General features: G+C 35.8%; 1 protein-coding gene across 1 annotated transcript in view; it reads left to right on the plus strand.

The window, feature by feature from the left end:
• Positions 1-12,765, plus strand: part of LOC107749364 (forkhead box protein N2-like) — a 28,570-nt gene extending 15,805 nt beyond the window's left edge. Inside the window, exons 2-6 of the mRNA XM_016564493.1 lie at positions 5,557-6,137; positions 7,949-8,073; positions 9,682-9,737; positions 10,065-10,133; positions 11,965-12,765. Of these exons, the coding sequence (XP_016419979.1) occupies positions 5,557-6,137; positions 7,949-8,073; positions 9,682-9,737; positions 10,065-10,133; positions 11,965-12,329 (1,196 nt within the window). The 3' untranslated portion in view covers positions 12,330-12,765. The remainder of the gene's footprint in view (positions 1-5,556; positions 6,138-7,948; positions 8,074-9,681; positions 9,738-10,064; positions 10,134-11,964) is intronic.
• The last annotated feature ends 2,771 nt before the right edge of the window (positions 12,766-15,536 follow it).

The raw sequence follows: 15,536 nt of genomic DNA on the forward strand, positions 1-15,536 counted from the left end.
GATTATAATGATTTATACTGTCTTTTTACGCGTTGCGTTGCGTTGCATTGCATCGCGCCACGTAAACATAAAACTCTGTCTGCATTTGTGATCGGAGAAAGAAATGACAACAAGTGCTACTCTACTGCCCAAAACTCGCGTTTGAATCATCAGTGGCAACGAAAAACACAGCGGCCTAGCTTTTTTTGTTAAAATGTATTTTAACAAAAAATACATTTTTAAGGCCCTTAAAAATTTTTTATTTTTTCTCAAGTTCTGTTTTATTTCTACCAAATTCTGTTTTACATAAATTTTCTGGATTCCATTTTAATGGTTTCATTAAATAATAATAATCAAAAGCATCTCTAATTAATTGATTTTATTAAAAAATTTATTATTGTTTTATTTATTTCTTTTTTTCCTCAGAAGTACTGTTGTATATTTACATTTTTCTGCTACATATATTATGGCAAATAATTTATCTGGTAAATATTCCTTTAAAAATAATGTTTTAATAATAATTTTATTAGTAGTAGTAGCACTATCATTAAGTATTAAGCATTTCTGTCACGGTTTCTTTAAGTTAAACCGAACTTTTATTTTGATGGGTTGCTGTGAAGATTTTTAATTTTCTCTGTTTATATGATATGACGATAGTTGTTCTCAAAAGAAATGGTTAAATGCTCATGAAGTGACTCTCAGAGCAGTTCTAGAGATGTTCATGTACTCATGTATTGAGGCAACAGAGGCTGAAAACACTGCGCGCATCACGCGTGCTGTAGTATGTGTAGTAAATGAAACCGCGTGTCTGCGCCATTCATTCACACAGAGACACGCAGAACATGCGGTATTCATGTTTAAATGGTATTTTTGCCACTTTATTCACAGCCACTAGTCCATATCGTGTTATGATTTAAGTGTACTGACCTACTTTTGATGTATCCATTCAAATTTGGCAAATTCCATGATATTCCGCGTTATACAGTAAATTCCGTTTTTATGACTGGATTCCGCGATTCCGTCCACGTTTTCTGCATCGCGAATATCATAGGGCCCTAGGTGCAAAGGTGCCCGTACTTTTTCCTATGAAGGGATAAAAATCAAAACATGATTGAGGGCCGTGGGCTGAAAGTAAATGCTGCATTATATCCAAATATATTAAAAATTAAAAATTAATTTAATGTATATTCTCTACATATCAATGACTCTGGTCCTAAAAATCAAAACATGATTGAGGGCCGTGGGCTGAAAGTAAATGCTGCATTATATCCAAATATATTAAAAATTTAAAATTAATTTAATGTATATTCTCTACATATCAATGACTCTGGTCCACTTTTGGGCTGCGGGGCCAGTTTGGGCTTCTCTGCTTTAGTGAATAATAGGATAATAGCTCATAGCACATATTTTGTTGGCATGAAATGAAAATCGTCCTTATTTTTCTAAATGTTTTTTTATCATATTATGAACAATTCATTTGTGCATACATTTAATTTTTTATTTTTTACCTTGTAAATGACCTCGTTTCAATCTGAAACGGCAGACTTCTTTCTGGTGATGTATGCCGGACTTTTCCATCACAGTGTGGAAGAAAAGATCCGCCTTTACTTTGATTTCACTGCAACTTTAACGTCAAGTCTACATAAACTATTCTGGATAATTGTCATTGACATTAAATAAATGCCAAAGGTTTCCCAGAGGGCCTGGGAATTAAAAGGGTAATTAGTTGTATTTCAAAGCTGCCCCTCCCATTGACAAAATTTTACTCATAGTCTGTTTGTTTGGGTGTATTTCTGTTTGAAGTACTTTAGACTGGTAGAGTGTCAGCATTAGCATTGTCTGTCTGTGTGGATGGAGGGCGAGGTGATGGGCTGATGAGCTTGTTGGAGGAGAGTTAGATTTGTCTTGCTAATGAGAGCCACCATGAGTGCAGGGATCAGGTCTCCGCCTGGAGCAGGATGGGAAGCAGACAGCACTAAATGTCCTATGAAGGACATACTGCTGTCGTACATGCCCTTGAGTGCCCATGAAGAAAGACATCCGAAGAGGATGCTATTGGAAAACAAAATGGCATGTGGATGCACTACAGGAGCATAATAATGTGGACAAGGGTGACGGATGGTTTGATTCCAGGGCTGCATGAAAATAGAGAAAACTTGCATTGTGATTTTTTTTTCCCTCTGTATGCGTGTGTGTTTGTTTGTATATATATTGCGATATGAAAAAAAATGAATTTTCACCAGATGAATTGTATAGCTATATTTGGAAAGATTTAAACATTCTGTAATGACTGGGCTGATTTTGTAGGAGAGTGCACATGCATAAAAAAAATATTTTGAAAAGCTGAATTATTATTTTTAGGGATGGACAATTTTGGATTTTTTTTTTTTTAATTTTGTAAAAAAATGTAAAATATTAAAGTCAAGTCACCTTTATTTATAAAGCGCTAATTCCAGCTACATTTAATCAAGAAAGCTCTCTAGAAAAAACAAACAAACATTAATAACATATTGTACTGAGAAATTATCATTTACACACCCTCTTACTTTTCAAAACAAATATGACTTTCGTACTTTTATGGAACTCCATAAAAGTGAATGGTGACCACAAATATAATCATTTTCAGTGAATAATGGCTTAAATTTTAATCTATTCCTTTCACGAGGCTATCATGTGGCTACTTTTCATGGTGCTTTTTTTCCTTTTTGCAATTGGGTGGCCTTTGGTTTCCAATCTGTTTTCATTGTATGGAAAAGAGCAGCGTATTCTTCAAAGCATCTCCTTTTGCTTTCCTCAGATAAAAGAAAGCCATACAGGTTTGGAATGACACACACATTAGTAAATGATGACATAATTGTCATTTTGGAGTGAACTATCCCTTTAACTTTGTGGAAAAGCTATTTTTTGTTGACACCTTTTATTACAGTACTCATGTGAAGAGGAAGATGTTTATTTGTGTCTGGGGTGTTTTGAACGGTTCTGAAAGAGGAAGTGGAACCCCCTCCCTGTGCCCTCCACTCTATTCTCCAGAGTGGGAGAGAGAATGATTCAGAGCAGCACTTTATGTGATTATTTATTTATTGCTTGTTCGTTGTCTGTCATTTCGAAGCTTAAGTTGCAAACGTTTTTCTTTAGTTTTAATTTGCCTAACTATCGATCTGACCCAGTAGATGCCATAATCCCACTCTGTCTCTCTCCCGTCCGGCTTTCTGTTTTTTTTTTGTTTTTGTTTTTTTAATGGTGGGTGTTTACGCAGTTGGCTAGAGCGTATGTGCATGTGTGTATATGTATGTGTGTGTGTGTATGTGTGTGTGTGTGTGTATATATGTGTATATGTGTGTATGTATATGTGTGTATATGTGTGTGTATATATATATGTGTGTGTGTATACGGGTGTATGTATATGTGTATATGTGTATGTGTATGTGTGTGTATATATGTATATGTGTATGTATATATTTATCAGTCTGGCGAGTAAACAAAAAAAATTACTAGCCAATGGCGATTCAATTGCCAAGGTGTTCGTAGAGGGCTGGTTAATCAAACAAAAACACACAGCTTTAACTAAGATTATTCTATATATAATTTATACAGTGAACACTATGCAGTGTTATTTTACACTTAATCATTACATTTCTGTACCTGGATAGTACTGTTAGACCTTATTTTATTTGTAACTTTGTTATAAAGTATTTATCTATGAGTGTAATTTGTGTTTTTTTTTTTACTTGTCATGTTTAAACTTTCTTAGTTAGGCTTGTAGTTTTTACTGTGGTATTGAAGAAATACTTAAAGTGTGCTATGTAATAGTAATGCTGTACATGAAAGGCAAAGTTACATTGAAATAAAATTAGGAATGCACTGAATGTTCGGCAACCAAAATTATTTGCCCGAAAATAGCAAAAAAAATCTATTTCGGTGTTTGGCCGAATAAGTGAAAAAACCTTATAAATTGTACCGAACAATGATGTGATGCCATCAAATAGAGGCGCGCACTAATGCAGCAAACATGTCGTCAGTGAGAGAAAGCATTTAAAACTGTCTGAGAAAGATGCAAAAATCATTATAAGCACAGACAGCAAGAGACTGTTTAGTGCTGCATCGCTTGTCTTCGATGAGAAGAGGAAGGGTTGGTTGTTGCTGGTTACTGTATGATGATTGAAATCGCGAAATGGCCTTAAACAATTAAATAAACTGCAGAGTGTTGCTTTCTAATACACACATGGATTGCATGTATTCTGACTGCGCTGCAGAGCTCGCGGTGCTATCTGCTTGTTAGCCAGGGTTCAAAGTTTCTGCGCTGAAACAGTGTTACTCATCAGTTGCTCAGTCACATTTTTATGAATTTTTTAAATAAAAAAAATTTGACAATAATAATGATAATAATAATTAAAACAGCTCTATTAATACATTTATAACATTCACACATAGTGGATGGGATCTGTAATATTTTCTAATATTTTCTTTAAAAAAGTCTCTTCTGCTCAGCAAAGCTGCATTTATTTGTACAGTAAAAAATACATAACTGATTCAAGAAGAGGGTCTCAAAATGGCCAAAAACTATTATTTTACTAACTTTTTAATTTTAAGTTAAATTGTGCCTTGTTGGTATAATGTCTGCTACAATGTTAAAAAATGTTCAATGTTAAGTAAATATTTTTAAATGTTTTTTTAATTGATTTTCTCTTTGAAAAGCAAGACAAAACAGTAAAAAGCACATTTTGACTATTTAACTTATGCAATGGTGAAAAAAATTGGCAAAATACATGGGGGGGGAAAAATGCGAAAAACCGTGTTCGGTATTCGGCCTTCAGCCTTCAGCCCAGTGTTTCATTTTGTTTGGCTTCGGCCAAGAATTTTCATTTCGGTGCATCCCTAAATAAAATATATATTTTTTCTTGCTGATCCAATCCGTGACTCAAAAACCACAACATGATCTGAACCGTGAGTTTTGTGATTTGTTGAACCAGTGGTCAAACAGTGCTTCTCTGATGAAGCATTTTTACTATGTCAGCATATTTTGTGCACATAGTGTTAATAAGATACAATAGGCAAACATGTCATCATTGCGGACATGACCAAAAATTGTCCAGTGTTCATTCAGTCATATTTATAATATAGTTGTGTGAATCCTCAAGTAGACACCAAATCAATTCAATTCATGATTTACTGTTTTTTTTGTTATTCAAGCTTTTTGCGCCAATTTGCATTTTTTATTAACTTAGTTTTTTGCACCAAAACTGTTAGTGTACTTTGTTGCCATTAATTTGCACCTATAATTTAATATTTATTTTAAATATCGTACCAATATGTAGCTGAAATTTTAAGAGGCATTTCTGAAGAACTTTACTACGACTGGTTTAATTTATCTCCTGAGAACATGACATTCTGAACAGCATTAAAAGAAAATTACCCAAATTGAATTTACGAAACATTATTTTCAGTTTCAGCCAAATGAAAATGTTAATTTCAGTTTCTGCATTTCTGTAAATAAATACACCCACATTTATTTGTGATTGACAGTTGTAGTAACCAGTGCCCACTTTCTGTTCTCTTCAATACCCTTCCCTTCCACAGACCCTCCTGGTTTGATGGGTCCGATAATCGGGATGTCTCCAGATAAGAAAGCCGAATCTCCCGGAGCGCAGGGCGTGTGTGGAGCTGGGACTCTACCTGAAGCAGAGAGTGCTTCCAGTCCCATGGCTACCAGTCTAGACCAGATTGGTCGTGCTGGAGCATTGAGTGTGGTGGCGGGTGAGTCTGAAGATGATGAGCTAACCAACCTGAACTGGCTTCATGAGAACCTGCTGCAGAACTTCACGCTCGGAGGCGAAGCGCAACCCATCAACAGCCCGCTGTTTGACATCGAGGGAGGCGGTGGGTCGCCACACAGCAACACCGCCTCGTCCACCTCCTCTATCTCTGCAGGAAGCGAGAGAGATCCTTACAAGTCAAAGCCTCCTTTCTCTTTCTCCTTACTGATATACATGGCTATCGAACAGTCGCCCAGCAAATCTCTCCCAGTGAAGGACATCTACGGCTGGATCCTCAAACATTTTCCATATTTCTCCAGCGCCCCTACTGGCTGGAAGAACTCAGTGCGCCACAACCTGTCCCTCAACAAGTGCTTCCGCAAAGTAGAGCGAAGCATAGGAAAGGTAGGAATGCAAGAAAAATGGACATTCTCATGTGGTGTTTGTAAGGGATAATGTACATTCAGCCGGTCATACAATAAATGCAGGCATAACCATAATTGTAATACAGAACCATAATGGTTACCAGTATTACAATATTATTATTTATTTTTTTCAGTCATTATTTGGATTTTTAATTGTGGACCAGTATTCTTATTAACTAAATGTCAAACTATTAAAAATTGTTTCATTAATTGAAATTAAGTTAAAAATTAAATGAATATTACAATAAAATAAATATTAGAAGAAAAACTTAATCTTAAAAGTTAGAAATTGTCCCTTGGCAAATAACTGAAATAAAATAAGTTTAAATTCATGTAATAAAATAGCTAAACTAAAACTGAATTAAGGCTCAATAGAAATATTTAAAAAAGCTAATAAAAACAAAAAAAGCATATAACAAAATTTCTCAAACTAAAATGAAACTACAGAAAATATAACCACAAAAGCAAATTTAGTATATAAATAATACTAAAATAACATTGTTGTGGGCATTCATTTCAGACTATTTTTAGTGTTATTTAATTAAATTTTTTTAATAATATTTTGGTGCTTTTGCTTTTCGTTAAATGTAATCTTTACCAAAATGTATGTTCATATTTTGTATTGTACTTATGTAATGCTCCAATGCCTAAATTCAGTCATATCATTTGAAATTATTTTTCATATATTAGCTAAAGTAGTATAAGATTTTAATTTTATAAATTATAATCGATAAATGGCATAAGATCATGTTCGTCTTACCAGTATCAGCCAGAATTTTAACATTGGTGCAACCCTAATATGAAGGGGTTTATTTTGCAGTAATGACTTACTGTACATTATCTTACTGTACATTATCTCCAAAATAATGAAATATAGACTTGAAATATTAATGTGGGTTGAAATTATTTTTTATTATGTGTGACCGCATAGTGCTACAAGAGACGTGAAACTAGCGCAGTGAGACCGGTTGCCAGGGACAACGCTCAAATGCAGTTTAGTTGCCATTACAGAAAAAACCATTTGACCTCAGAATGCTGCGACTGACCAATCAGAATCAAGTATTCCAGAGAGCCTTGTAATAAATTAGAATAGCATCTTTTTCTGAGGAGAGGTTCACACAACATCGCTGCAGAGCACTCGCTGAGACGTTTAACTAACTGGGTCAGTGTATAAAGTAGTGCACAGCTGACTGCAGTGTGCTAACAGGGTTGTCAAGAGGGATATTGGTTTAGGGCATTTTGAAAACCGATGTGTTCAAAGCAGGGCATGCAGCCAGTTACATGAAGTGAGGCAGATGTTTTCATTTCTTCTACGTGAACCGTAGATGGTGAAATGATTTATGGAACGGTGAGGATGGTATGTTTCATTAACGTGTGACATTGCGTGTGAATCTGTGGGTTTCATATGTCTCAGCCTGGTGTCTGTTGCCATGGCAATGTTTCCTCTTTCCTGTTTATGAACACGGCTAGTGAAGTGAGTCAAGGTCATATTCCCCCTGCAGGACCACACCTCAGACAAAGGGTGATGAGTCCTTTATTCACACACACATATCCCCATGCAAACACAATAGGAGCCACTGTTCCACATGGTTCCCATGTGATCATTATAGTTTCATGATGGCTTAAAATGATTTTGCAGCTAATGTATGATGTGCTTATGAATGTACAGTGCACGTACAGAGAGACAGATGGTCCTGTTGTCATTTAACCTGAGCTTTCTCCTCACACCAGCATGCTGATATCATGCTTGCTTCTTTCAGTTCTGACTCCGCCCCTCTCTGTTTCTTCTAGACCAATGGAAAAGGCTCTCTGTGGTGCGTTCACCCCGAGTTCCGGCCCATGCTGATGCAAGCCCTGAAGAAACAGCACTTCCCGAATGCACATGCCTTCTGCACTCCTCCTGCCTCCCCTCCTAGGTATCAACACTGGCCGGATTATATGACAAATGCATAATTCTGACATTTATCAAGGCTTCAGTCAGTAGAAAGAATGCTTGTATGCTGCTTACTAGGATTTCAGAGATTTACTTCATAGGAATACACTTCCAGTGCAGACAGCTTTGTTAAATATAGTGGTAGCGATTTAGTTATGTGTCATGGTGCTCCACTAATGTCTGGTGTAGGCAATCATGTCTAATGTAGGTTGTTTGTTTACCAAAAATGTTGCAGCTTTGGTGCATTAATATAAAATGAATATTCAGCTGTTGTCACAGGTGTGTGAATGTTGGTTGTTCTAAATGTTTTTTGTCTGGCTATATTAATAATATAGTGGTGTGAATCTTTAAGTTGACAGCAAATAAATTCCATCCACTGATTTTGATTCAAGCTTTTTTTTCTGATTCAGAACAATTTGATACACAATTTAATTTAATTTAATTTATTTTAATTAATGCATTTAAAATAACACAACTAAAACATGAAAGGCAAATTATTTTAGACAGTTTTTTTAACTAAAACTATGTTTTATGTAACTTTCTTTGTTGCCATTAATTTGTTCATATAAAAAGTATTTAATATTTATCCTTACTATGTTACACAATTTTTTAAATATTAATTATTGGGCAACACAAGTGATTCATGACATAAAGTTGAATCGTCAGTATTTTTACAATCAGGAAAATTAAATAACCCTTATACACCCATTGTAATATTTTACTGTTTTGAGTCTTAAATAAAATAAATAAAATACAAATATATTTCTCTGGATCATCCAAGAATAGGTATTAGCTCATGGTAATATATAAAAAAATGTGTGTATGTATATACACTGCCGTTCAAAAGTTTGGGATCAGTATTTGTTTTTTCTTTTTTAAGAATTTAAAGAAATTAATACTTTTATTCAGCAAGGATGTGTTAAACTGATAAAAAGTGATAGTAAAGACATATTGTTAAGAGAAGATTTCTATTTTGAATATGCTGTTTTTAACTTTTTATTCATCAAAGTATCCTGAAAAAATTATCACAGGTTCCACCAAAAAAAATAAATAAATACATGCATACATACATTTATTATTTATTTATTTATAAGCGGCACAACTGTTTCCAACATGGTTAATAAATCAGCATATTGATAATAAATCAGAATGATTTCTGAAGGATCATATGACACTGAAGACTGCAGTAATGGCTGAAAATGTAGCTTTGCATCACAGGAATAAATTAAGTATAATAAAATAGAAAACTGTTGTTTTAACTTGTAATAATATTTCACAATATTACTGTTTTTTTTCCCCTCTATTTTTGATCAAATAAATGCAGCCTTAATGAGCAAAAGATACTTAAAAAAAAAACATTAAAAATCTTACTGATCCCAAACTTTTGAACGGCAGTGTGTGTGTGTGTGTGTGCACTGGATAATTGTACTTTAGTCAAAACCGTTGTTGTCTCTCATACATTATGACACAGATTTCACCTATGGTTGCCTCTGAAGTTTATGATATAACAGATTGTGATGTAAGACTTCAGTCTAGAAAATATCTAACTGGTGTGTTTAACATCTTCTCACACTTTCTCTCTGTTCTGTAGTGCCTCGTCTCCTCCTCATCACCTTTTCACATCAGAGCAGGGCTGTGCCCTAAAAGGTTAGTAGAATTCATTAAGTCTGTTCAGAAAATCCATAACCTGGTCACATCTTTTACACATCATTATCAGATGCATCATCACACATTGAAGCCTATCACTCATCTCAGCTCTTTTTGTTCCATTCACCCCGTACTTGGTGCTTCTACACCATGCACATAGATGCCATCTCTTTCCTATATTTGGTAACCTTGACAACCAAGGCACTGGTACTTTGAAATTAGAGAGCGACTGTTCGCTCTTGGGTGGAAGTGACTCATTCACTTAAACACACACACACATCACATAGTCAATACTTGTGTGCATCAAACATTTCTTTCTCTTCACAGAATGTGATTTTGATGCTGCCACTGCAATGATGCTGTTAAAGTCTGCCTCTGAGCAGAACATTGACTCTTGTAAGAAATCACCATCACATACACCAACACCTCATTTTTGCCCTTTTATTTTGTTTGTTTCTTCTTTTATTCATGTTCTACATCAGGTTTATTTTAGTCAAGACATGCATCTAGGTACTTGTTCACATAATCACAGCAATCATGCACATGTGTAATTGGCTTTAATCAGGGATCATCCAATCAAAAATGTGTATTAGAACAGTTAATTTATAATGTCACTAAATATTTGTATTTCAAATGAAGGCTGTTCTTTTAAAGGGTTAGTTCACCCAAAAATGAAACTTCTGTCATTAATTACTCACCCTCATGTCGTTCCAAACCCAGAAGACCTTCGTTCATCTTTGAAACACAAATTAAGAAATTTTTGATGAATTCTGAGAGCTCTCTGACCCTCCCATAGACAGCAGCGCAACTGTAATGTTCCCAGGTCCAGAAACGTAGCAAGGACATTATTAAAATAGTTCATGTGATATCAGTGGTTCAGTCTTAATTTTACGAAGGTACAAGAATTCTTTTTGTGCGCAAAGAAAACAATTATAACATTATTTATTCAACAATTCTTGTCCCAGAGTTACCGTCTTCCGCCATTTTGGAGAGTACCCCAGAACGTAATCAATGTAATCAGCGTTGTTTACATTCAGGATAAAGTGCACGCTTGCTAAACATAAACAAAGCTGGTTGCGCTGATTACGTTCTTGGGTACTCTCCAAAATGGCGGAAGACGGTAACTCAGGGACAAGAATTGTTGAATAAATTGTTATTATTGTTTTTAATTGTTATTATTGCACACAAAAAGTATTCTTGTAGCTTTGTAAAATTACGTCTGAACCACTGATGGCACATGGGCTATTTTACCGATGTGCTTACGTTTCTGGACCTGGGAACATTATAGTTGCATTGCTGTCTATGGGAGGGTCAGAAAGCTCTCAGAATTCATCAAAAATATCTTAATTTGTGTTACTAACCCTTTAAAGGGTTAGTTCACCCAAAAATGAAAATTAGCCCATAAATTACTCACCCTCAAGTCATCCTAGGTGTATATGACTTTCTTCTTTCAGACGAATCCAGTCTGAGGTATATTAAAAATTGTCTTTGATCTTTCAAGCTGTTTCATGGCACTCAGCGGGTGTTGCATGCGTCCGTCCAAAAGAAGTTAAATAAAAAGCGCCCATCCATAAAAAAAAATGTCTCACTTAAAGTGATTATTACGTTTTGAATATGGATATTTTTTCTTACAAAAAAGCATTGATTCGCTACAGAAGGCCTTTGTTCACCCCCCGCAGCCGTGTGAGACACTTTTTTTTTTAATGGATGGGCGCTTTTTATTTAACTTCTTTTGGACAGACACATGCAACACCCGCTGAGTGCCATGAAACAGCTTGAAAGATCAAAGACAATTTTTAAAATAACTCAGACTGGATGCGTCTGAAAGAAGAAAGTCATATACACCTAGGATGACTTGAGGGTGAGTAATTTATGGACTAATTTTCATTTTTGGGTGAACTAACCCTTTAAGACTTTTTGTTCTACTGTTTTTTTTGTTTTTTTTTGGCATTTATAGTAATAAATCAAATATGTTCAAATTCAAATCTGCTCAAATATGCGTATTAGAGTTGATTTAATGTAGGAAAAGACTGGAATAATGGCTGCTGAAAAATCAGCTTTTCCATCACAAGAATAAATTACATTTTAAAATATATTCAAATAGAAAAGCAGTCATTTTAAATTTCACAATATTCAAATAACTGCAACCTTGTTGAGCATAAGAGACATCAAAAACATGTACGATTTTGGTCATACATCAATTATCCATCTGATTATGATTTCTCAGACCAAGATGATCAAGAAGGACCCATAGATCTCTCCCGAAGGGACTTGGTGGTTGTGAGTCGGGATCCAAAGCAGGATCACAACTACAGCAGCACCCCTGTCCCGCCCTGCCCTCGCCAGATGCCTCCTTCACAGCCGTTCAACTTCAGTCTGGCTCTGCACCACGATCAGGAGAGAGGAGGCCGGGCCCGATGGCCACGCAGCCCACTACAGGGTCCGCTTTTCGGAAAGAGGAGCAGAAGAGATTCTCGTCCAGACGTGGATGAGGAGCTCAAGGAGGCGGCCGGCTCACTCCTACACCTGGCCGGTATTCGCACCAGTTTAGTCGCCTCAAGACGCAAGAGCAGGAAAATCAGTAGGAAATGAACCCGATTCTGAAACTCCATCCTGTGGCCTGCCCAACCTCTCTCTTCTGGTTTGGTGTATCTTCCTTCTTGTTTGTAATTGTTGGGGTGTTTTCTTTCTTTTCGTCCGGTCCACTCATCAAACATGGCAATACGAACACAGGAGAGAAAAGCCATACTGACATATTTTATGTACAGAAAAAGAAACCAATTTGAATGAACAGCCCACATCATTTGAGTTTAACGGTATGAGAGTTTGAAGATGTTAATTGCTTAAAAAAAAAAAAAAACAATTAAAAAGAGACTGGTAAAAAAAAAAAAAAAAACTTCAAGATTTGCATGCTTCCACCTCTAAATCAACACAAACTTATTTATATGGAAAATGAATGCATGGATTTTACAAGCTCCCAAGATCTCTCACGCTTCTTAACTATAGAGGGAAAAAGCTTAAAAAAAAAAAGAGAGAAATATGAAAGTGCCATTGATTTTGGATCATAATATAAACATGATACAAATGAAGAAATGCAATAATTAGTTGACCTAAATATCTTAGTTATTTTATTTTTGTACTGCTGGTTTATATCTCGTGTGGTGGTGACGGCATGCCACTGGGAGCCTTTTGCTGCCACAGTTATGATGTCAAAACCATGTGACTCCTCCCGTGCGTCCTGATTGGATCAGTTTTGCATCCCCATCCTGACCACTATGACTGGAGAACAGCTTGAAGGAAAAAGCTTTTTGTTGCATGCACATCAGCCTCAGTGTTTCTCAGATGCTAGCGATCAGGTGTTGTGCTATTCCACATGCACTGACTTGATTAAATCATTGCCCGTGTGCATATTGCTTGCTTTCGGAGTGTACTAAATAGCAGCCAATCAAAACAAGAACCTCTTTACCTCTACTGTAAGATTTGAACCACTCTTTCCCTTTCCTGCTCCTTGACTTTATGTTGGTGTGAGTGTCACTTCTACCCAAATCAGGCATTTGTTATCTTTTTCTTGGTTTCAACTGTGTGACGAAGCCTCCAGTAGGGGGAGCTCCGTGAAACGGAACTTCTTTCCATTGCTGCTTTTGAGCTGGCGCCGTGCTGCTCCAGACCTCCAGAGAGTTCAGAAGAAACCAGAGACAATGTGAACTGCACAATAAATGCGCCTGCAAGCAGGGACAAAGACATTCTCCCTTCGCTGCAGCTCACGGACGCTGCTGATTATGGGAGAAAGGATCACAGGAAGTGAAACGGGGAGAGTGGACAGAATATTGCTTGACGGTGATGGGAGAGCCAACTGGATGTGAACTGAGAACTGTGCTACTGAGAACTCTCTGGACTCCCAGACATGTTTAACCCAGTTTTTTTGTCCCATTTGATATCGCCAAAGTTGCTGCTCACAAAACTTGCCTGGCTGTGTGTTCCCAATAGTTTGTTTGTTTATGATTGGGTTTTTAAGTGTTTGTTTGAGGCTACATTAGGATTTTATATACCCAAGCATGTGAAATTGTGAACTATAACTGCCACGTGCCCCTTTACACTGGCAAACCAGAACGTTCTGTTTGAGTCGATTACTTTAAAACTGCCTATTCTTGTGAAGCTCTTTCCCTGTCACTTTAACCATGGCTGCCAATTCGTCCCCTCCTAGCTGTACATAGTGCTAATACAGAATGCAAGTGTTAATGCAGGGAGGGGAGCCAAGCAGTAGTTTTAGAATTTGAGGCCAATTCTGAAAACAGCTGCCTATGAATTATTATATTACTATTATTATTGTTATTATTATTAAGATAAGGTCCACAAACTGAGTTGCCACTTCCCTGTCAATTTTGTCATGTTCTTCTGCCATATGTGGCAGCTGAACCTGATTTTTGATTTTGTAAGCTAACCTCTGTTGATAAAAGGTTTATAAAATTTATTTTTGCCAAAGATATGCAATTGTTGCATTATATATGGTATTAAAGAATAAAAGAGTTTTTTCTTTTACTGATTTAGTGTTTGTTGTTCACTATATCATCAGACTATAAAGCCACATTTTCAATATCTCTGACAAACAACAGACATGAAGTCATTCATTTCCAATGGAGCTTTTATTTCAAATTACTTAAATAAATGTTACATTCTTGTTGAAATTTAAATTTTTTTTAACTATTTACAAACAAAACGAGAATTAACAACATTTTTACACCAAAACATTATTCTTTAATAATTGTTTCTGTAAAATGGACAGTTATGAATAACTTCAAAATTCATACATTCATCATTCATTTATTTTATCATGGAAGGTAATGACTGCTTCATGAACAATTCTTAAGTTCTTTGTAAATGCCCCTGGGGGGTAAAATGCGACCTTCATATGAATGTCGAAAATAGTTTAAAAGCAGCTTGAAGGAGTCACGTTCACAATTAGAACGATAACTATATTAGCGTCCACACTAATGGACAACAATTATTATTATTATTAATTATTATATATAAAAGTTATTACATTATGTAACATTGTAAAAGGGCATGGTAGATTCTAATTCGCTGTCAATGTTTTAATCGTTCTGAAAGTAATTCCAATGAAATCGTTCCTCTTCGTAGTACGGTTATCGTAACAGTTGTGAACTTTCCTATTCTCATAGAATTAGAATGATTATTCAAACTTCATAGTTATTGTTACAGTGATCGTCCTTAGTGTGAACAGGCCTTAAGGCTATGTTCCATATGCTAATGAATCCTGCGGAAGTATACACTGTATGCTGACTACTATTTTTGGAAAAATGGTTAGTGAAGGTAAGATTGGGATAATGTTTCAAACAGTACTATGCAACATTGCTGTCAGATTACCCTATTAAGGTGCATATTTAGTTCAGATCGAGTTTCATCCAGTTGTAATCTAAGAAATAAAAACTACTTTTATTGCATTTGTATCCAGTTTGTGTAAGAATGTCAACATTTGTTCAATCAAACAGTGAGTCAAGAAAGAGGCACAGCTCTTTCAGGATCATTCCTCACACTAACAACAGGATGGTCATGTCAAGCGCATTGCATTGTGGGATGTTCTTCCACAAGCTTTGTTCATCTTGGGTAATCTATGCATACAGAATATTTGCATACCGTGCACAGTATAACTACCATATTCTGTAGCAATAATAAGAGTTAACATGCAATTATGCAGTGTTTTTTATGACTTGCTTTATGTTTTTGTTGGATTACAGCGCCGTCTAGTGGTCAGCTGCAGCCATAGACTGATATTCGCAG

The sequence above is a fragment of the Sinocyclocheilus rhinocerous genome, unplaced genomic scaffold (genome assembly GCF_001515625.1).
Source record: "Sinocyclocheilus rhinocerous isolate Xijiao unplaced genomic scaffold, SAMN03320098_v1.1 scaffold650, whole genome shotgun sequence".
NCBI classification, from domain to species: Eukaryota; Metazoa; Chordata; class Actinopteri; order Cypriniformes; family Cyprinidae; genus Sinocyclocheilus; species Sinocyclocheilus rhinocerous.